At 34.5% G+C, this 22839-nt stretch overlaps 1 protein-coding gene across 2 annotated transcripts in view; it reads left to right on the top strand.

Moving 5' to 3' along the window:
• LOC106672159 (homeobox protein DBX1) overlaps positions 1 to 22839 on the top strand; it is a 48814-nt gene that overhangs the window by 5797 nt on the left and 20178 nt on the right. The window contains exons 3-4 of one of the 2 annotated variants that reach the window (XM_024225732.1): positions 15056 to 15190; positions 16087 to 16310. In XM_024225732.1, the coding sequence (XP_024081500.1) occupies positions 15056 to 15190; positions 16087 to 16310 (359 nt within the window). Of the gene's footprint in view, positions 1 to 15055; positions 15191 to 16056; positions 16311 to 22839 lie in introns of both variants that reach the window. The other variant, XM_014403355.2, reaches the window with a different exon arrangement.

The raw sequence follows: 22839 nt of genomic DNA, 5'->3' as shown, positions 1-22839 counted from the left end.
GAAAATATTATTAATTTTATAATTAGTTCTCTAAACCATTGTATTAGAAAAACACCCTAAATTTTAAAAACTGGGCCTGCCCCAAAACTGTTCAATTTGGTATCAAAACATAAATTTATTGCTAAAACATCTTAGAAAGAAAGGGCCAAAACAACTTTTTTATTTGAACTTTTCTCGCTGAAGTAAGTTACATAACAAAAGGCTGAGAGCCGATCAGATTTAGCATAGCTTACTCATCCGGCCCGGATGACCAATGAATGATTTTTTGAAGCTATTTTTGTATTGAAAAATCTGGGAATTGTTTAGCTCAAATACATATCAATCGGTTTACTGAACAAGATGATAGCTAATCAGATTTTTTAAATTAATTATACGACCCAAAGAACAATGAATTTATAATGAAACATTATTTGTTTTTACTGTCCTTGCGTACAGGTCAATTAGTGTGTTGATGTGGGGTAAATAGATGAGGGCCAATCAAGTCGTTTAATTATCAATTAATCAACTGATATGGAGGAGCAAGGAATGATTTTTAAGTGTTTTTTTACTGGGTGTGTTGAAATAATTGTTGATTAAAAAATTAGATTTTTTAACGACAGATTTCGATCTAATCAGTACAAATCTGATTAATTCATGGTGGATTATTATTTACTTTATAAAATAGGCTGAGAGCCATAGGTTTCGTCTATCTAGCCTTGAGGGCCAAGATATGATTTTTCTTTTCTTTTAAGTTACTCAGAATTTCAAAATAATTTGCGAATAACTATAGTGTTAATTCCATTAGAGTTCGTGGTCCGATCGACCAAATAAATTGTATCTTGTGCTTGTATCTCTAACCTAGCAATGAAGATGAGGAGAAGCTCATATCCGTCGGCTGACCAAAATGAAACTATATGTTCATCATACTGCAGACTCTAAAAGGAAATCTCAAAAATTTGTATATTGTTCTTATTAAATTCACTGAATTTCATGGTCCAACAAGACAACAATGGGCTGTTACAATTAAAAGTCATAACAATTAAGTGTCGAACACCTTCTAAGGTTGAAAAAGTGACAGTTCCTTAATTCGAGGAATTGAGTTTGCAAGGAGGGAATTGCTCAGCTGGTATTGAAAGATTCCCATTGTTAGGGGGAAGAGAGAAGGAATCTGTAAGTAAATAGTGCGAGGGTGTTTGAGGGCGTGAAAGCAGAAATAATAGAAATTTCAGCTTTGTTGCCCTGAGGGTGCCCTGACGCCTGAGGGCCCACATTAATTGCTTTATACTAAATCACTTTGTCGTCGCCGCCTCCGCCCCCGACCCCTCTGCTTATCCTACTTTAATGCTTCCAAAGAATTATGAACTTCCCCTTGGCGTTGTTCTTAGTAAAATTATTAATCAGTGACACGTTATACTCCTAACAGTTTCATTAAACCGTTTTCAATCTGTTCTAATCAAGCTTCCCATAAACACTCGAGGCCCTTGTTTGTCTTCTTTATTGTACTCCCCCCCCCAAGCTTTTCAATTAATCTTACATTTAACCAAACAAATTGTTTCTGACTTCCATTTAATTCGATACGTTTTCATTAATCAGTGCTTTGTAGATATTGCATATTGTAGTACCTGGTAATTTTTAATGGTTTTGGGGAGGGTTAGAAAGTTGCCTGTAGAGGAAATAAATTGTTCCCCAAAACGCTAGTAAATTTAAAGGTACACTTTACCAAATAAAACAAAAAGAAAAAATAAGCAGTTAGTGAGAATTTAAGCTAAATTGAGAGTAGCTGGAAAGGTTTGCAACTTTGCCTAAGTAGCCTGATAATTAACGAAACATTTAATCTTATATTTATTTTATTTTAGGACCAATATTTAAAACAATCATACAATCGATTTTTATTATTAGTCAATTTCATCATAGTTATATCAGGTATTAACGAAAATATATTTGTGTTGGCCAAGAGCCGAAGTTGTCATCCTGCCCAGAGAACCAATAAAAGCTCATTGATGAAAATTGGTTCAAACCCCGGAATAAAAGTCAAGTTTATAAGTTTTTAACATTATTGACTAAATTGAAGTTTTTATTTTTTAACGAAATACGTACCTACTTAAATATTCTTCGATTATTTTAATTTAGGCTCATTGTTAAATCCAATCTAATATTCAATTTTTACTCTTATAAAATCAATTTCATCATAGGGATATGCGATAGGGATATGAAATGTTAACGAATATATATNATTATATATATATATGCAGAGTGTTCGGCTACTCGTGTTACAAATTTTGCCAGTAGATTTTAAATTCAATATGGACTCAAAAAGTCCTAATTAACTATGCTCCGAATCTCAGCAATTTTGGAGTTATTACACTTTTTGATTTTTTTAGATTTCAAGACCTTGCTTCAAATAAACAATGATAACTCCAATACTAGAAAGTTTTGGACAAATAAGTTGATACGATTGAAAATATCCAATAAGATGTGATCAATATTAAACTTGTAAACGTTAGTGAAATAGGCGTTTTAGTAGCCAGAACTCTGAAAAAAAATTTTAAGTTGAATAACTTCCTAATAAATATTCTATATATTCTATTCTAATATTCTAATATATTAGATTTTAATCTATTATTTCCAAACCTAGAAACCATCAAATTTCAGCAAATTTACTCCATTTAATATCCTTTTTAGTGGTGCACTTGCTTTTTTAATTACTTTTTTCAAAGATGAACAAATTGATGAAGGAAAGGAAAAAAACCGTGGCTGAAGAATTGGTTGAAATTTGCTGATTTCTAGGTTTGGAAATAGTAGTTTACAATCACCATAGTAAGTTTTTCAACCTTGAAAACAAAATATTTTTTAAAGTTCTTGCTACTAAAACGCTTATTTCACGAACGAAGTTTACAAGTTTAATATTGATCAAATCTTACTGGAAATTTAACGTAGTTTTAATGGTATTAACAGATTTGTCCAAAACTTTTAGTTTTGTAGTTATGATTGTTTATTTGAAGCAAGGTTGTGAAATCTTAAAAAAATCAGAAAAAGTGGAATAACTCCGAAACTGCTGAACTTCGGACCATAGTTAATTAGGACTTTTTGGTTACATTTTGAATGCAGAATCTACTGGCAAAGTTTGTAACACGAGTAGCCGAACACCCAGTATATGTATTCACCAAAAGCAAGTTAGAATATCATCCAGCCTGGAGGACAAATAAAACCTTATGCAAAGCTTATTCCGACCAATTGTCTAAAATCGAGTTTTTAATTTGTTTAACTTTAAACATTACCTAAATTAAAGTCTTTAAATGTTTAACGCATTTAATAAAATACAAAGTCAATTTCATCATAGCTATATCAAAAATTATCTAAAATATATTTTTATTGGCCAAGAGTTGATTAGATTGTTGTCCTGCCCGGAGGACCAATAAAATCCCTTTAATGACAACCTTGTTCAAACCCCAGCATAAACCTTCAGTTTATCATGTTTAACATTATCTAAATTTAAGTCATTTGTAACGAAATTAGTAATCACTTAAATATTATTTCATTACTTTTAACGTTTAACCTAGAGTTTTAATTTTATTAATCCAATATAAAAATCAATTTTTACTCTTATTAAAATAAGATTTTATCACAAAGATATCAAGTACTAATTAAAATATATTTGTATTATCCAAGAGCCGATTAGGTTGTTTCCTGCCCGGAGGACCAATAAAACCCATTTATGAAAAGCTTGTTCAAAATGGGAGTAAAATAAAGTTTATAATGTTTTAACATTACCTAAATCTCATTAAATGTAAATTTTTAACGCTTTTTATTAATTTCAAAGTCAATTACATCATAGCTATATCAAAAATTATCTAAAATATATTTGTATTGGCCAAGAGTTAATTAGGTTGTTGTTTGTAATTTCAAAGTCAATTACATCATAGCTATATCAAAAATTATGTAAAATATATTTGTATTGGCCAAGAGTTAATTAGGTTGTTATCTTGTCCGGAGTACCAATAAAATCTCATTTATGAAAAGTTTGTTCAAACCCCAGAACAAACCTCAATTTTATTATGTTTTAACATTTTCTAAATTTAAGTCTTTTATAACAAAATTAGTATCTACTTAATATTATTTCATTGCTTTATGTTTAACCTAATGTTTAATCCAATATAAAAATCAATTTTTACTCTTCGTAAAATAAGATTTTATCATAGAGATATCAAGTATTAACTAAAATACATTTATATTATCCATGAGCCGATTAGGTTATTTCCTGCCAGGAGGACCAATAAAACCCATTTATGAAAAGCTTATTCAAACGGTGGGAGTAAAATCAAGTTTATAATTTCTAACATTGCCTAAATTGAATTCATTTAATTTATGCTTAATTATCTTATGTCACTAAGTCAGTTTGTTGTTTATATCATTTTAATCATAATCTCATAATAAAGTTCGCTGCTAGTAAAATTCTTATTCTAAAAACTGTAAAAGCATATCTAGAAATAACAAAAAAGTTTAATCATCCTTTGTATTATTTTCATTATAAAATATAAATCTACTAATTAAGTGTTATGTCTGTAGAAACAATCTTAGATAGACAGATATACAGTGTACTGACTTCATACTTATCGATCTTGTTTGATTCCTATTACATGATTAGGTTTGGTCTCTTTTGGTAGGTCTGTTATCACTGTTGATCAGAAAGGACCAAACTAACAATTAATAATGTACTGAATTGCGCATATTTTTTCATGATAAAAATGAACTTACGCAGCATTCCCGGGTGAAAGGCCCGGAATGTTAAGGAATGTTAATATGAAGTTAATATGAAACAATCTCTTCCTTTTTTCTTTTTTTGTTGTTGTCAATACTAAAAGGACTCGTTTCTCTCCTATTATGTAAGAATCCTTTGCAAAGTAAATATTGTAATTAGCAGATTTCAATTCAGGATGTGTTAGTGGAATAAAGAGCCAACTTTGTTACTGAGGGGGCTTCGCTCTCGCTCTTAAACGAGAGAATCATCAAACAGGGTTTAAACTAAAGCGCAGATATCACTTTGTAACAAAAGTCTCGGCCGAACAGTTTGAGTTTTATACACTACTAAAGAGCAATGCCCATCCCCCCGCCTATGGGGTGGCACCATATGGTGCGCCACTTAGTGACAATACACCTCTACCCGCCCACTCCAAGACACATTTTCCCTCATATATTGCACGCCCATGTTTATAACGCTGGCCCTCCCGTTTTACAGCTTTGCGGAAGCAATATCCCACGATATAACTATGCCTTTTCCTTAAACATCCCCAACGTCGATGCCTGTATAAAGACGATGACTTAAAACTCTTTACATTGACCACAAAAAACATATTGGACATCCTTAGAATTTGGCTTGCTAATCTTAAATTCAATATGGAAACGAAATATATAACAATCAAATAGGAAAAGAAACGTAAAAACTTACAATTCTATCTAAGTAATTAGGCATTAAAACAACACTTGAGACCATAAACCTACTATGAAAACGTTGTCAAAACCAACCCACTAGACGAAAATGGCATATAATGTGAATGCGGAGACAAATGGAACAGACGAAATGTAGGAATAGAAAAACCCAGACTCAAAAAAATGTAGCAACATATACACGGAAAATCAAACTACGCAACTAACCTCAAAAAACCATCAATGCAGACGAGCATGAAACTACTGCGTACGATGAACCAAAAGGACGAAAAATGAACATACTCTAAACTTTGAATAATTTAATTCTAAAAAAAACAACATGAACACTCAAATTACATCGTTTACAAACCATACCAAATAAAAATCACGATCACGATCGACAGGCCAACAATTGAAAAATAATACTTAAGGCACCGATCCACAAAGAAAACGCTGACTTCCCAACCTCCACAACCTTACAAAATAAGTATGACTTCATAGAAAACAAACAGATCCCAGCACCGAAGATTGCGAAATGCGTCTGACAGACTAACAGAGCATGAGTAGACAGACCAAAATGGTCAGTCACGGCCAAATTACAAGTTTGGACCCGGAGAAATAAGTACTTATTATATTATATTAAATTATATTATATACATATGTTTCAATGTTTCATATATAAACAACATACATATGCTTCTTGTGACTTTGACCCTTGAATTTCTTTTCGAAATTAATATAACTTCTTCGATTAGGCCGCAATGTAATATCTTCCTTTTACCAACCATGTGTAAATTGCTTATGAACTTTTTTAGAAAATAGTTGAAGAAATTGCAGAACGTTGCATAAACACATGATTTTAATATTTTTAAATTAGGAATATACCTTTTAATTATTTTTTAAATTTATTTTTATGTATTGACACATTGAGCAAAAATTAAAGTACATATAATGAAATCTGTTATCAGACCGTGGGCCTTAAAATCTCAGTTATTTAATTGAGACTAACTACAGACTAGAATCGTAAAAAAAATATCGTATATAAATGCGTTTGTATATTTCATATTACATTTTTATCAGAATAGGTTTCTTGCACATTTCCCTATGTATATCCTCATATCAACGTATCTATGATCTCTATTTCATCTATATATCTATGCCGGTGCGAAACAATTACAAAAACTATGTACGTACATATTGGTTTATTCATCTATTGCGTATTGAATACAAAACAAAATTCATCTTTTATTTAATAACATGGGTAAGTTTTGCACCAGTATGTGTTTTAACGTGTTATTTTGCAATAAATATCTGATGTGTTTCCGGCCGCATTTTCAAACGATTTTCGCATATATTCCATCAAATCGAATGACTCAAAAATTAAAATAATTTTTTTTCTGGTTTTATTCTGAACAAACAGAGTGAAAGAGAGAGACAGAGAGAGAGAGAGAGAGAGAGAGAGAGAGAGAGAGAGAGAGAGTGAGAGGGGGAGGGAGAGAGAGAGAGAGAGTGAGAGTGAGAGAAAAATTCTACTATGTATAGTGGCTCAATAGAGAAAGGTTTTAAAGTTTTATCTTGCTTTGACCATCTTTTCGAAAAAAACTTCCCAATTTAACTTGTTTCTTCCTTTCTGATAAGCTTCGTTATAAAGCAATAATACTGTGGAGCTGGTGAAAGAGTAGGAAGTGATAAAAGAGTTAAAAGAGAGAAGAAAGTGTGTGTGTGTGTGTGTGTCTGAGAGAGAGAGAGAGAGAGAGAGAGAGAGAGAATAATCAATCAACCACGTATTTAAGTTATCTTGTAACAACGTCGTATTTGATATTTATGAATGGCTTCATAGTTCATACCCATAATTATTAATATTAACTGTTCTCCAATCGGATTGTTCTTAATTCGTTTAATTTGATCTCTGTTTTGATGAAAAAGATGATTCATGTAAGCCGCATGAAGACAGGAAATTAAGTGCCGGCCTTCCAAACGAAAACGTGGCGAGGAGCCGTTTAATAAAATCCGCACAGCTTGGAATTATCCCTCTCTTCATGACGGTGAAGTGGAGTGGAATAAAACGTAGACGACTGTTGTAGTTTTTGTGAATGCGTGCGCGGCTTGGGCCTGACATGTGCAAATTGTCCCCGACTCCAACACTCTCAATCAATCCTCAGCAGACATCGGAGAGGGGACTAAATAGACTTTTGGGACCCCCCTCTTACGTTTAGTCTATTTGACTCTCGGCCGGATAACAAACAGGCCGAGTCGTTTCATGGTGGTTGACCCTCACTACAACTCCTTTTAATTCCCTCCCTCTTGGTGTAATCGGCTCTTAAAACGAAAATCTGTTCACTCCATACACCCCTCTAAGGCTTATTTATCAATTGGTAGCCCTATTATATGGATTGTGCTCAAAAGAGATCCGCGTCTGGGTAGAAATTGGACTTTCCTAATCGGAAATCCTAACGACATGAGCATAAAAACAATCCTAGTTGTCAATTTATATGTGGATTGATCAAAAACGCAAAAATAATCCGGAAAAACAAGTTAATAGATCCATTATATTTCGTGGTGTATTGACCAAATAACTTTTTTTAATTAATTAACCTTTATGTAAGCTATTGGTTGAAGCTAGTTTCACGAACGGGATTCGAACCCACAACCTTCGGCTAAATACGCCACTGCTCTACCACTTGAGCTGTCGTGACTTCGACCAATTCAAAAATGGCAAAACGGAGGGAAAATTCGAAAGGAAGGTTGAGAAGGGAAGTTGGTATCCGAGTGGATCGAAGTCACGATAGCTCGAGTGCTGAGAGCAGCATTATTTATCCGAAGGTCGTGGGTTCGAATCCCGTTCGTGACACTAACTTTTTCATTTCAACCAATACCTTACATAAAGATAAATTAATATAAATAACATGAATGTGGGGTGAGAACGTCCTGCTGTACTTTTTACAGATGAGTGTAGATTTGCTCTACAATATCCTGATGGGCGTAAAAGAGAGTGGAAAAGGCGAAATGAAATATATGAAGCCTTAATTGTTCCCAGAGCCAACTTTTCAACGTAGCTCAGTGATGGTGTGAGCGGGATGGAGTGTCGCTCAGAGGTGGTTGTTGTTCGTTGAGGGTCGTTGACGGCCATTCGCTATGTGTAAGAAATTTTGGAACATGTGTTGCCTATTCTCGATGAAATCAGCGACAATTCTATTCTAATGCACGATAATGCTTGTACACATCAGGGGTTAGCCTAGTCAACCCGTTCCCCAGACTTGAACCCCATCGTACATGTATGGGATAACCTCAAAAGTCGAATAATAATAATAATAATAATGCACTCCTCTATCTCGAAAGGCCCTTCGTAAAGAATGGGTTAAACACCAGCAAAGAGACATTTCCAGACTGGAAGAAAGTATGCCGAGGCATCTTCGAGATGTAATTAAGGCAAGAGGAGGAAATACACGATATTGAAATGTTAATTAAAAATATTTTATCCTTCCGACTTTTTTTCATTTTTCTTAGCAATTTACATTTTTATTTTTACCTTTTTAGACAAAGACTCAATTATTAAACGTTAAAAAACGTGAAACTTTGAATAATACATAAAAATGTATACAAATTAAGTTATATTACAAGTGGGTGGAATTTTTTGCTTGTCAGTGTATATGCCTACTTATCTAAATTTATTAATAAATTTAATGAAAAGAAAGGGTTACCAATACACCATTATCCCCACTTTGAGCCGAAATATTCATGGATTATTTTTAAAAAAATTTATTCAAATCAATCCTTTTTTGAAAACGCTATGAAGACAATCTTTTATGTTTCATTATGAACCCTAGATGATCGAAAAGAATTCCTCCAATTAATTGATTCTTTACACACAGTACAAATTTTACATTGGAAATAAATATGATCGTTAAATAAATCGGTTGTTCAAACTTAGACATAAAAACCATAATAAATAACCGAATTGAAGTAGTCATAAAAAAAAAAAAAAAAAAAAAAAAAAAAAAAAAAAACAGACACCACACCAGCATTCTCATCTATTGACCAATAAAGTTGCTGGATTCATATGGCTCATAGATCCTATGTTGAAACACCAAATAACACCTAAAAAGTATTTGTTATCAAGAAAAAAGGGTCTAATGCTCGCAGACCAACCAGCACCACCAACTTTAATTAAATTATGATTTAAATTTGACAGGTGTAATAGCTTTCTAGAAAACCGAAAGTTGAAAAATAATCACCATTAATAAAATTATATTTGATAGTTGAACAGACCTAATTATCTTTTGACATGATGTCTGGTTTATGAAGCTCGTTTTTACCGCAGCTCATCGAAGTTCTGGGTGTTGCAATTGCCTCAGAGCAACTAGTATCCGGTTTCTTGTTATCTCTTAGGTGTAGAAGTGGTGTCAAGAAAAATGGCAGCTTCTTTTTCGACGGTTTTTTAGGACTTGTTCAACATTTTCATATTCACTTGGCCGAAAAAGCAGGATGGCGAGTCACACCCATTGAAGGCGTAGGTGAAAGGAAAATCTCCGTGGTTTTGTTTGTGTGTGTGTGTGTGTGTGTGTGTGTCAGTGTGCTGGTTTGCGAGTCGATAAAGGTGAGATGTCATCGCCAACCTTGTCGTTTCTTCCCTCCGTCGACACTATTATTTTATTCTGTCTCGTTTAGAAAGCAGTCCCTTTGGGGTTTTTTATTACTTTATTTTATTCTGCTCCTGCTAATGGCATCGGCCTAAACGCAAATCTACCATTTCACAAAGAAAATTCGCTCGTTACGGCCCTGATAAATCAGTTATTCGAAACCCATTAGTCAAATCACCCCCTCGGGACTTAAATCGGGCAACAAAGGAAATTACAATTCTGTTAGTAGCCAGGCTATCCCGGTCACAATAGGCGATGACAATGATGCCCGGGAAGCGATTGTTATTTCAGTTTGCCAGATCTATTCGCTACCCACACGGTCATCGGCTGATTCGTTGGGATAACAACTCCTCCCTCTTTTACATCCATTGTGCGAACGCTTTACGAATTGGAAGAACGATGTTTGTTCAAGCTGTTTCCCCTCCCTGTGTGTGGTCTATTGCGGAACAGATCTATTTTCTAATTTTTACCTGCCTTGTTGATTATTATTTCAAGCTTCGAAAACAATTTATTTTTTTTAAATGCGTTTAACAGAGTGAAACCTTATACAAAACTAGTACAAAAATACACGCATTCACATCAACCCAATTACAAATGGGTCCATCTTGTCTATAAAATTCGTAAACATCCACAGAAGAGAATAAATCCCCCCTCATTTTCTTATAGATTGGGTCTAATATTGAAAAAATGATTGTTATGTGCAATTTCTAATTTAATTTTTTTCAAGCCAAAGTCGTAAACTTAAGGGATGTGCATAATTCAAATTGAACGGAGAATTAAAAAAAAAAACTTTGGGTGCCAGAAATAAAGGAAATGGGTACAAAGAAGCCTTTGCAAGAAAAAACGCTGCCATACCGCTACGCACCTAACCCTTATGTTAGAAAGAGTTCCATTTTAACATAGAATATTTTCATGTTGAAACAATGGGATTCCCTCGCTGGATACTGAATAAAAAACGCGAGAGACTACTCAGAATTTTATCAGGTTAACTGAAGTAAGTGCTGAATGTAGGGCGGGAGTAAGTATTATACATAGAAAGAACCTCAAAGAAGCCGACGCATTATACAAAAATGTCTTTTCTATACCGACTTCCTTCCCCACTCCTTCAAAATCCAACGTATATAAACATATAACAGCAAAATCTCACTGGCACTCTCAACACGATACGCAAGAATGGCACAATCACACAGAAGACAAACACTTTGAGTGAGTAGAAATACTTTGCTTGAATAAAAAAAATATATATATATATTTTTTTGCATTGTATAAATTCACTTTTCCACATCCTAAATGTATTTGTTAAATGTAAACAATGTTTATAAATCCCAGGCCCTGAAGATGATCTCAATAAAGATCGAAACGTTGGCTCCATAAAGAAAATGTTTTTCTGAAACCTACATCACACCAGACCGCATCTCACGATTTCTGAATAATTATCGATTAACGGTCACTAATCACCACACATAGACACATTACACATAGATTTGAACCTTGCAAGAAAAAACCTTAACTGAAAAATAATACTGTGTATGTGTCCATACCCTCAAAGAACATCGTGAGGAAAAAATACGAATTACTCCCTGCACACAAACAATCCGAGAATCTCCTGGCGATATTTGAAAAGAAATATATTAGAGAAAAGGAGGGAAAATTCGAAAGGTAGGTTGAAGTGGGAAGTTGGTGTCCGAGTGGATCAAAGTCACGATAGCTCAAGTGGTTAGAGCAGCGGCGTATTTAACCGAAGGTCGGGGGTCGAATCCCGCTCCTGGCACTAACTTTTCCATTTCAACCAATACCTTACATAAAGATTAATTAATTGAAATATATTACAGAATGCGGAAGCATGAAACGACTAAGTATTTCAATAGTGGGGCCAGTTATGGACCTAGTACCTAAGAAGGTACATGGGCAGTTGTATTTTGTACCGAAATCAATTACTCAGAACTACTAATATATTTTGTTGGCCTGAAAATCCATGTTACTTCGTGATGTGTTCAATTCACGACAAAAATTCCTTGTTTGCTGAAGCTATTTTACTGCATTTACTTCAATGCAAAAATAAAGAAATAGCTGTCATGTCAGATAGCCAAGCAGTCATCCGAGAACTAAACTGCATATTATAAGCTCGAAGTGCTTCTGAATTCCAAGGCAGAACTAAATAGGTTTGATGTGCAAAACAGTCACGTCAGTTAGTTTTAAGACGTGCAGGACATGAACGAAGAAGCCATTGCAAGAACTGAAGCCGAACACTTTTCCTGATATGGATCCATATTACGACGTACATCTTCGTAAAGAAACAAAGGCAACACTCTCCGAACCCGACCAATCCAAAATTCTTATTGCGATATTTGAAATATTACAGAAGGCAAAAGCAAGAAACGACTCAGTATTTTAATAAATTAACAGGGGCAAGTTATGAATAAGGACCTTCCAAGACACGTAGGATACAAAAGTAAAGAAAAGCTGTCAAGACAAATGGCCAAAGAGCTAACACAACTCGAATAACGTCAGATCGAAGATAGTTCTACGATATATTGCAAAACCGAAGTCAATCAGTTGAACCTGAAGAAAGTTATGACAAGAGCCGGATGTTTGACTTGGTACTGCGTACTCAGATGGCATTTGAGATGTTACGGTATTTAGATTCTGCAAGAAGCACAGAAAAGCCCAGAATACCCATTATCAAATGTCATGCTGCATACAACGCAACAATTGAAAGAAATATAACGTTACAACAGTTTAAAATAATCAAATTTATAAATTGAGAGAATACAGAACAAATTGCAATAGTTCTTAATGGGCAATAAAAATTCTTTTTGAAATTACACAATCAAAAAACTTGTATCAACTTATGTTTAGCGTCATAATTGACTATATACCAAGGTCATCAGATGAAAAAGTTAGTGATTCGAACCCAATTGAAAAATGGCATTAAGAGAGAAAATTCGAAAGGTTGTAGGTTGAGATGGGAAGTTAGTGTCCGAGTGGATCGAAGTCACGATAGCTCAAGTAGTTAGAGCTGCGGCTTAGCCAAAGGTCGTTGGTTCGTACCAAGACCATATATAAAAGTAATAATTAATTGAATTTTTTAATTATATAATTTGTATATGTGTGTAGAGTTCAACTTAGGGATGGTTAGGGATTTTAAGGTTATGCTTGTAAATTTCTAAGTTTTTGAGTATGTTTATTTTCCGTCCATTTCGTTAGTTTTATGTTTCATTTCATGTTTGTATAACTTGTCTATATGGTTGTTTGCTCTAAAAATAAATTTGCATCTATAAAACCGTTGCCAGATTATGCACGGCAGGGTTAAAAACACGTGGGTGACGAGATGTTGACTCACTCTCCCACACACATTCTCTCTCTCTCTCTCTCTCTCTCTCTCTCTCTCTCTCTCTCTCTCTCTCCCTCATTTTTGTAAGTTCCCGCAGTTTTCTATTCTTGACTTCCTAGACAATAATTAATTCTTCTATTAAAATAATTAATTTACATAAAATTAGTTGTTGACCGGTAGAATTGTTTGTGGTTAATTTAAAACCGTACCTATTATATTAATATTGTATTTATTATGACTTGCTGTTGGTTTTAATTAAAATTTCTATTGCATTTCAATTATTACTTAATATTGCTAACACTTTGAAATTCCATTAATTTTAATTGTAATTTATTTTCAATTCTGTTTATAAATTTAATTGCAAGCTTGGCTCAAGCTTGCGTTGAAATCGTTATGGTAGAAATACACAGCCGAGGCGTCCGAGAATGTACTTTTGTTCTAATAATAGGCGGTATTAAAGTTAACAGGTAATAGACAACTAAATGTGGGTTGGCAAACAAAAAATTAAACTTTGCCTAAATTAATAAAACATTTCAAAATTAACAGTAGTGTTTAAACCACTTCAGTGATAATAATTATTGCGTTTCTTTAAAAAAAAAAAAACTGTTGTACAAAAACAAACTTTTATAATTTTTTAATAATAATTACAGGTTTTTAAATGTTAATTTACTAATTAATCAATTTATGTGGTTAACTAAATATGGGTTTAGTCGGATTTGGAGGAACATCACTACGTTGGCGTTGTAGTCTCTCACCATTCTCCCGGCGACTTCGATCCCTTCGGAAAAGTTGTATTTATGATAAACGACAATCACTTTCGTCAAAAAATTAACAATTGCCCCATTGAAAACTCCCAAAAAATATTTACCAACTAATTTGTCTAATATGCTTTAATCGCATCATTCGCACTCTCTTTGTTTTCACAGTTACTCTTTCTCGTTATGTTTGTCTTTACCTAACTTCATAAATCCACCTAACAGTGTGTACAAGTATTAACTAAATAAAGAGTATAAACAAAATGTGCAATGGATAAATAAGCATATATATATANTAACTCTCATCCCCCTCTCTCTTCTCTCTCTCTCTCTCTCGCCCTCTCTCTTCCTCTTGTCTCGTTTTCCTCTCTTCCCCCTTTATTCTCTATCCTCTAACCTCTATAATAAGGTCATAAATGATCACAAAGTGGTCAAGGCAGGATAAAACTCTCTCTCTCCCTCTCTCTCTTTTTCTTGTTCCACTCTTCTCCCTTTATTCTCTTCATAGTTATTGCCTTACAATGAAGGTTATAATGGGTCAAAACAGGTCTCTAATATCTATCTTTTCTTCGCTCTTTTTTCTCTCTCCCTTCCTCCCCCTTTATTTATTTAGCTATTTATTTATCTATCTTTTTATTCCTAAATAATATTACAATCTCGGCTTTCAGGAATAAATATATTTAATTCTTGTTCCAAATATTGTTTTTGTCTATTCATTGTAAAGCGGTTTGACCCCTCGCCCGCGACACCCAATGGGTAGTTGGACGATAAGCCCCCTGTATGACAGGAATTACTTTACTTTTTTACAAATCCGAGTATGTAGAACCTTTTAGGTGTACTGATGGCCAAACTTTTTGTGGCTAAATATTTTGATAATTACAATATAAATGTTTTGATTTTTGTATAATTTCTTTTGTTTTCAGGTAGTCTCTTAAGCAGTGGTCACTATTTGGGATTTAATGGGTACATAGCGAAACCTATCCCGAGGCCTAGCCCTGGTTTCACTTCCGCCCATATTCACCACAGCCTCCTCGCCTGCCGGCAACCTTACATTACAGGTGAGAGAGAATAAACACTGGTCAAACATTTTTCGAGCATCTCAATTCAATTCCAAACTCCACGTTCAAACTAGTTTTTGACTAACTTCCGTGTTAAAATGTCACCGATCTGAAACTAAAATAGAACACCATGTTAGAGTTTTCAATTTGTCCAATTTCCCACCCCCACTTGTCGACAATTAAATTGATTTCCATTCCCCCGAAAGCAATTTGTGCCTCAGGACAGAAATTGTTTCCACCAGAGAGATTTAATTGATTTGGAATAACCGTTCGTCCCGACTTGCCAGCCGACCGCAAATTAGGGAAGAGAGATCCAATAATGTGCTTTATCAGTGAGCCATTGAATATGGTAATCTAACCATAATAGTCCCCAGACTGTGATTAACTCCCCTAATAATTGATTGATGTCAGCGGCAAACGACGCGGCCTTTTAAACGCTTTTAAAACACATGGTTTATATAGAAAAGCCACTTAATCCCGTCGTTTACACGAAGAATAAACATTTGAGAGTCGCCTTAAATTCTAAAGGGTGCGTTTAAACTAGCATGCTTGTACCTTAAAATTGTTACAAATTCGTTACAATTTTAAAAACATTTAACCTCTAAGTGAAGCGTAAATTTATCATACATAAATTAACAAAAATAATCTATTTTTATAATTTTTAAAACACTGTTTATATTCCATATTTGGAAAACTTCTAAGTTAAAGTCATAAATCTTTTTTTAATATTTTTGAATCCGGAGGAATCTTTTGTACAGAAACCCCATAAATTTGTCCAGACTTACCAAAAAATTATAAGACTGTATCCTCAAGATGCTTGGTTTACAATATAACCTCTTCATACATTACTTTCCGCCGATCCATAGCCGAACTGGTGCAAGAGATGTGTGGTGCAGGTAGCGGGCATGGAGGTCTCACGGCGACGACCGTCTTCCCACTTCCTGGCACTTTCCCCTGGGCACAGAGCCAGAGGGGCAAACCTAGACGAGGAATGATGAGGAGGGCCGTCTTCTCCGACCTCCAGAGGAAAGGACTGGAAAAGAGGTTCCAGATACAGAAATACATCTCCAAGCCGGACAGGAAGAAGCTGGCGGAGAAACTCGGTCTCAAAGACTCTCAGGTAAATAAATTTCTGTGTGTATTAAGATGAATTTTCAAATTAATGTTCGATGTTTTACTATTTAAATTCCAGGGAATTAATCAATACCTCCAAAAGCTTAAAACTTTTCTCTTTAGTTTTTCATCAACATCAGCATAAATGATTTAATTTTATGTACAAGCTGTGTTAGTCTTGGTGAAGACTCACAAGCTCCCCCCGCTGAATCGGAGCATAAAAGATTGAAAATTAATTTTTATGTAAACAACACCATAATAGGATGGTTATTTTTAGTTCAATCAAGTTTATCATCTTCGAGGTTATATAAAAATGAATTTTTTTGATATAGATGGATATTCTACGTACCATACCCAACTTCCCCTCCTTTTTATTCTAGATATACCTACCAGTATTAGCCATTTGCTAATCAATCATCGAATTATTCCTTTCCTGAGATTTTTACCATAACCATTCCTAATTATGGCATATATTACTAAGATATTTAAAAGATGAAAATTATTTTTCACCGTAGGTTCTACCATGTCCACCTAACCCTCATTCACTCACTACACGTCTGCCTACGACTCTTAAAACAAGTAAAAGTGAAGTAATTTTTGTCATATAAGAGAGCGTAACGGCCAACTACCGCTTTACAGTGCTTTTTCCAAATCACGAAAAAAATTCCAAGAGTTATGTTCGAATTTGAACACAGAACCACTAGCGTGGCCAATTCGAGTCAGACGTCCTAAATTCGTGACTACCGCCACCTAAAACTATTCCACGACTATTAGTCTCTTGTGTAGTTAGGTCGAGTGCTTGCTGAGTATCATGCTATATTACATCAGACTATATCTACCTTTTTCTAAACTAGCAAATAAGGTTGAACAAGTTTTTCGTTCCTGCGATTGAGTAGTAATGAACCCTATTCGTTCGGGATAGTAAATTTCTGTACCCTACCTAAAACGGTCCCTAATCCACTATTTCCTTCTAAATACACCTACAACTGCCAGTTTCTTGCAGTTTGATCCTGTGCTTTTTTACCATAACTATTACCCTAATCATCATAATGTACAATAAAAAAGTAAGTAATGTAAATAAATTCATGTTAGATACGAGGACTAATGTAAAACTACCCATGAAGGATCAGAACATTTTATTGTACATTTTCTAAATTAATCACAAATAAATAATTCTAATAAATCTAAGGGCTATCCTGGGATTTGAACCCAGAACCACTAGGGTAGTAAATACGAGCGGAGGTTCGAAGCTTCCTTGTGACCTACGTTAATGAATAAATCCAAGGCCATAAAATATATCAAATATACATTTACAAGGTGGTATATAAACACTAATATGGGTTGATCATCCCATATTCTATACCCATCTAACCATCCCACACCTACTGCGTTCTAATTACAATTCTATTGAACGAAGGACTCATTTTTAACACATTGCCTAATGTATCTACGTTTTGAGTAATTTCTTTCAATTAATTGTTCTTTATGTTCGTATATTTCATTTCGCCTTTTCCACACTCTTTTACGCCCATCAGGATATTGTAGAGCAAATCTACACTCATCTGTAAAAAGTACAGCAGGACGTTCTCACCCCACATTCATGTTATTTATATTAATTTATCTTTATGTAAGGTATTGGTTGAAATGAAAAAGTTAGTGTCACGAACGGGATTCGAACCCACGACCTTCGGATAAATAATGCTGCTCTAAGCACCAGAGCTATCGTGACTTCGATCCACTCGGATACCAACTTCCCTTCTCAACCTTCCTTTCGAATTTTCCCTCCTTTTTGCCATTTTTCAATTCGAATCCCGCTCGTGACACTAACTTTTTCATTTCAACCAATACCTTACATAAAGATTAATTAATTGAAAGAAGTTTTTTGGTCAATCGGACCACGAAATATAATGGGTTTTTGGTAATTTGATTTTTAAAAGAAAGGTAGTATCATTAAATTTTACTCGGCCAATTTATCGGCCTGCTAGTAGCCCCTCTGCCCAGGTTTCCCTGATAAACAAACGAAAGTAATTTTTTCGTTGTCCCCGATGTCTTGCTTGGCGTTTGCATCTAACCTTTCCTTACTATATATAATATCAAACTTCATTGTTATAACCTTACCATTCTGATTAGATGACATTATACTCATTAATCATCTCTCTGATTGTGACTGATATGATGCTCTTTTAAATAGTTAAAATTGAAATAGTTAATCATGTAATTTCATATAGTTAAAGAAAATAGTAAATGTTGATATACGAAGTCGGTTCTACAACTTATACTTTTATAGTTTATTTAAAGATGTCGTAAGTAAAGAAGCTTCGATTTTCAGTTTGGGCAAGAGCAATAAAGAATTAAAGAGGAGAGTTTTAAAGAAGGGCTATTAGCTTAGTTGTAAAAGAACAGTTAGGAGAACCAATGAGAAATTGCTGGCCACCTGCTCCTTCTTCTTCTTTTTTCTTGTGATAAAACATCCTACTTTTCAACTCCAGATATAAACTCTAGAAACAAAGCAAGGCGAATGTATTGCCTCGGCTGTTTTCCAACTCTGGTAATGTTTTAACGATCTTTTTTTCGTTTAATCCCGCCAATGAGAAAACCGTATCAAAAGCTTTATTTTTAACAATCTAAATGGGGCTAAACCGTGAAACGGTTCTTTGAATCCAATAACTGCGGATGAGCGGGGTCGGGGGCAGTTAGCGATTCCGAGGGGTGGCCTAATAGCAGGCTGATGCGGCAGGAATCTGTTATTATTTCGTAAGTGATTGGGCGTCAGTTGTCGGAGACAAATAGGCCATCGACTGGGGATTTATATTAGTTTCTTTTGTCCGCCGTTTCATCTGCTGAAACACCCGAGCCGCCAGCTAATAGCCCTTCTATTTCTAGTATTACCCCGGCCATAAAAACGACATATGTTTAATAATAATTGTAATTACTGTTCAATCTGTGTGGTGTAAATTATTCGTACAAGATCCGTACGAATCTTTCCGCCCTTTGATGAAAACAATAAATTACATTTATAATTAATATCTTATGCCGAATCGAAAATAATTAGCTAGTTAAAATGCTAAACAAAAATTTCATTTATGCAGTATTATCTTCTTACTCCAGTTGTAAAATATGTCCATCTCTTTACCATTAATAAATAATTTATGATAAGCCCAAATTAAAAGAGGCAATTACCATAAATGGAATCATACACAATGATATGGTATAACCGATGGCTGGAAAACAAACGAAGGAAACGGATCGGGCAATTCCTGTGTAAGCCCAAAACATGAACTATCAAACTCATTAGGGTACACTTCGGTCTTTCAAGCAGAAATACATGCTATCAATGCTTGGGCCCTGAAAAATCTTAAAAGAGGTTACACTGATAAAAAAAATCCTCATAAGATCTAATAGCCAATCAGCCATTAAAGCATTAGCATGTAAAAGAATTACATCAAAATTAGCCAGTGAATGCATCCAAAATCTCCAAAATCTGGGGGAACACAACAACCTGATGATATCTTGGGTACCAAAACACAGAGGAATGTTGGATAACGAGAAAGCAGATAGACTGGCCAGAGGAGGATCCGCAAGACCACCCATAGGCCCCGAACCTATACTTGGGATAACAAAAACAAATATAGAATCCTCCATCGCAGATCCAAACAAAACAAAAGGAAAAGTGGATAAACTCTTGCGGTGCTAGACATAGTAAACTTATGATGAAACAACCCTCACCAAGACTGGCAAAATCACTGCTGCTGATAGGATTACTAACCAGTCACTGGCATCTGAGAAAACATCTACACAATATGGGCAGATACAACGAAGATCCCATCTCCAAATTATGTAATGAGGAGGAGGAAACAGCCACCCATATCATCTTCGAATGTGAAGTATCAGCTCAACGGAAATTCTACTTAATATACGAAAAAACTTAGGTAATGAAATTGTAGCAGCGACAGTCCATGACCTGATACTTCTAAGGAGAAGGATTGAGTCTATTGCACTGAACTAAGTAACCAGAAAGGTACAATAAGCCAGAAGGCTGCAGTGCCTGGGGAGTGCAAACCCTGCTTCCTAGTATCCTTAACATACCATAAATGGAATCTTTATTCCATGGTCCCGAAAGGCACATACCTAGGCTTAACTATGACATAAAACTAAATTTTCGCCTCAAATAGTAAAAATGATTAATAAACCAAAATTAGCTATTAGACTACTCTTCTCGCTACTCTCAGGAGAATCTGGAATGTCCTGCTGTAGCAAGAGATTTATTTACAATGCGATTGTAAAGCTAATGCTATTGTATGCCTGCCCAGTATGGAGTTTTAATTGCAAAACACAAGTTATAAGGCTAGTGAGTCTGCCAGATGGGCCAGCCAAGAGCAACTGGATGATAAACCCGAAAGTTCTTGGATACAAGAGGTAATAAAACGAAGCTGTAAAGCTAAACGTAAAGTAAAGTAAAACTTTTGGTATTGAATTTATGAGCTTTAGGCGCAAACTATTGGGGGAGATTACTTACACTTCCAGTATTTTGGATGTAGTATCTCTGTATTAGAACACCAGTACGTTCCGTGAAGTGCAAAATGAATTCTATAATAGGATTTTGCTTTGCATGGAGATCAGTGCCCATTTGGAAAATTACATTACTAGGATTAACTTAATGAAGTTACTACTAGTAGGTTAATTCAATTATTAATTATTAATTTACTTAAATTTATTGGAGATAAATGAATAGCGATTGAAATAAACGAAATTTGAACGTTTTATTTTTTTAAAACCTTAATAACTCTGAAACGACAAACTCTAAAATAAAAATGCCCGAAGTAAAATCTTCTTTAAAAAAGTCGTAGATTAATTCCGTATTCAAATTTTAGAAAATTTACTTAATAATTCTTAAATGACAATTCTACAAGATAGTGCTCGAAGTAAGTTCTTCTTTAAAAAAAGTCGTAGAATATAATTCCGTATTCAAAATGATACCTTCCCATTTGAAAAAAAATCTCAGCTCTGGGGACGAACCGTGCGTTGAAATAAAATTTTAACTACAGATTCAGATTCTACGTAAAAAGTTATATAACACTTGACTCTGAAACGGCAAACTCTACAAGATAGTGCTCGAAGTAAGTTCTTCTTTAAAAAAGTCGTAGAATTTAATTCCGTATTCAAATTTTAGAAAATTTACTTCACTGGATTAACTTAATAAAGTTAGTAGTAGGTAATTTAATTAGTAACATTTTGACTTCAGATTCAGATTCTACGTAAAAAATTATGTAAAGACCAGTCCTTTTTTAAAAATTATTTCCAAACAAAAGAAATAAAATAGGGGTCTCCGCAATTCATTTTGTTTTACATCATTATATTCTAGAAAAGTACAAGTAAGAACAAGCACAAAGTGTATTTTTGTTCTTCCGGCTTCGCATCTCGTTGAATCATCGCTAACGAAAAAGGATGGAAAGAGTGAGGAATTTCCCGGCCCAGCTTTGATCACAGTTTGCTCCTGACGTGCCCTATCCCGTGCTGCAAATCTAATTTACAAACTGAACGAGCCGATGGAGTGAAATCACGATCCGTTAATAGCCGTCCGAGTCATTATCACAAGTGCCCTTTATAACTCAAACTATCAACCCCCGTTTAAGGGTAGAGGGAGGCGAGGGACATTCAAAACCCGCTGAAAACCATTTATCTTATAAAGGCCTGAGTAAATCCTTCTCTACTATTTTGACCTCGTTAATTCGGGTCGTCCAGTGTCCAGGACGTATATGGTAATTTGATGATATACAGCTTGGACTAAATTACAATTAGTCTGTGACCGTCTGAACTCTGGTGCTGTTCAATATAATATATTTTTAAATAGACAAAAGAACAGCCTGATCGATCATCTCTTGTCTGCATATCAGCCTGTAAAGGCCAATAGTTGACTGTGATAATCAATTTTAATCTATGTCAATAGTACAATTGCGTCTTCCACACAATTCCACTCCATAAATAGACTTTTGACAGTTCAATATATCCAAATTTTCAAATTTTGCCAAGCAGGAATTGTATATTTAAGTCCTCTAGAAAGTCCAGAATCTTCAAACAACAGAAAAATTGTATTTTTTTTACTTTCTTTTAATAAATTTACATCGGGATATCGGCATTGTCTTACATTAGCTAAGTCTTACAAGGATTAATCTTCCGATTTTATTTTAAACTAAAATCTGTTGATAAAGTTTTGTCAGTTGCACCTTTTATGTATGTACCAATAATCAATTCTTCACCCACAGATAAAACAGCGAGAAATAACTGACCAGAATTTATCAATACTAGCCATTCTATTTTTGTATTTTTCGATAAATTATACACAGTATTTATTAGATTTTTATTGAAAAAACGAAGGTTTTGTAGGCATGGTGGGAGTAATAAAGTGGTCCGATTTTCGTTGGTTTTGAAAGGAAAAAATTAGGATACCATTAAAGGAAGACGAAGAATCTGGAAAGCACAACGGAGTGAACGAGGACGGTGGCAGATATGAAATCTCCATTATTTCTCCATTAAAA

The sequence above is a fragment of the Cimex lectularius genome, unplaced genomic scaffold (genome assembly GCF_000648675.2).
Source record: "Cimex lectularius strain Harlan isolate CLEC.00 unplaced genomic scaffold, Clec_2.1 scaffold90, whole genome shotgun sequence".
Lineage (NCBI taxonomy): Eukaryota > Metazoa > Arthropoda > Insecta > Hemiptera > Cimicidae > Cimex > Cimex lectularius.
Note: the sequence above shows the minus strand (reverse complement) of the source record. Positions and strands in the feature narration are given on the sequence as shown.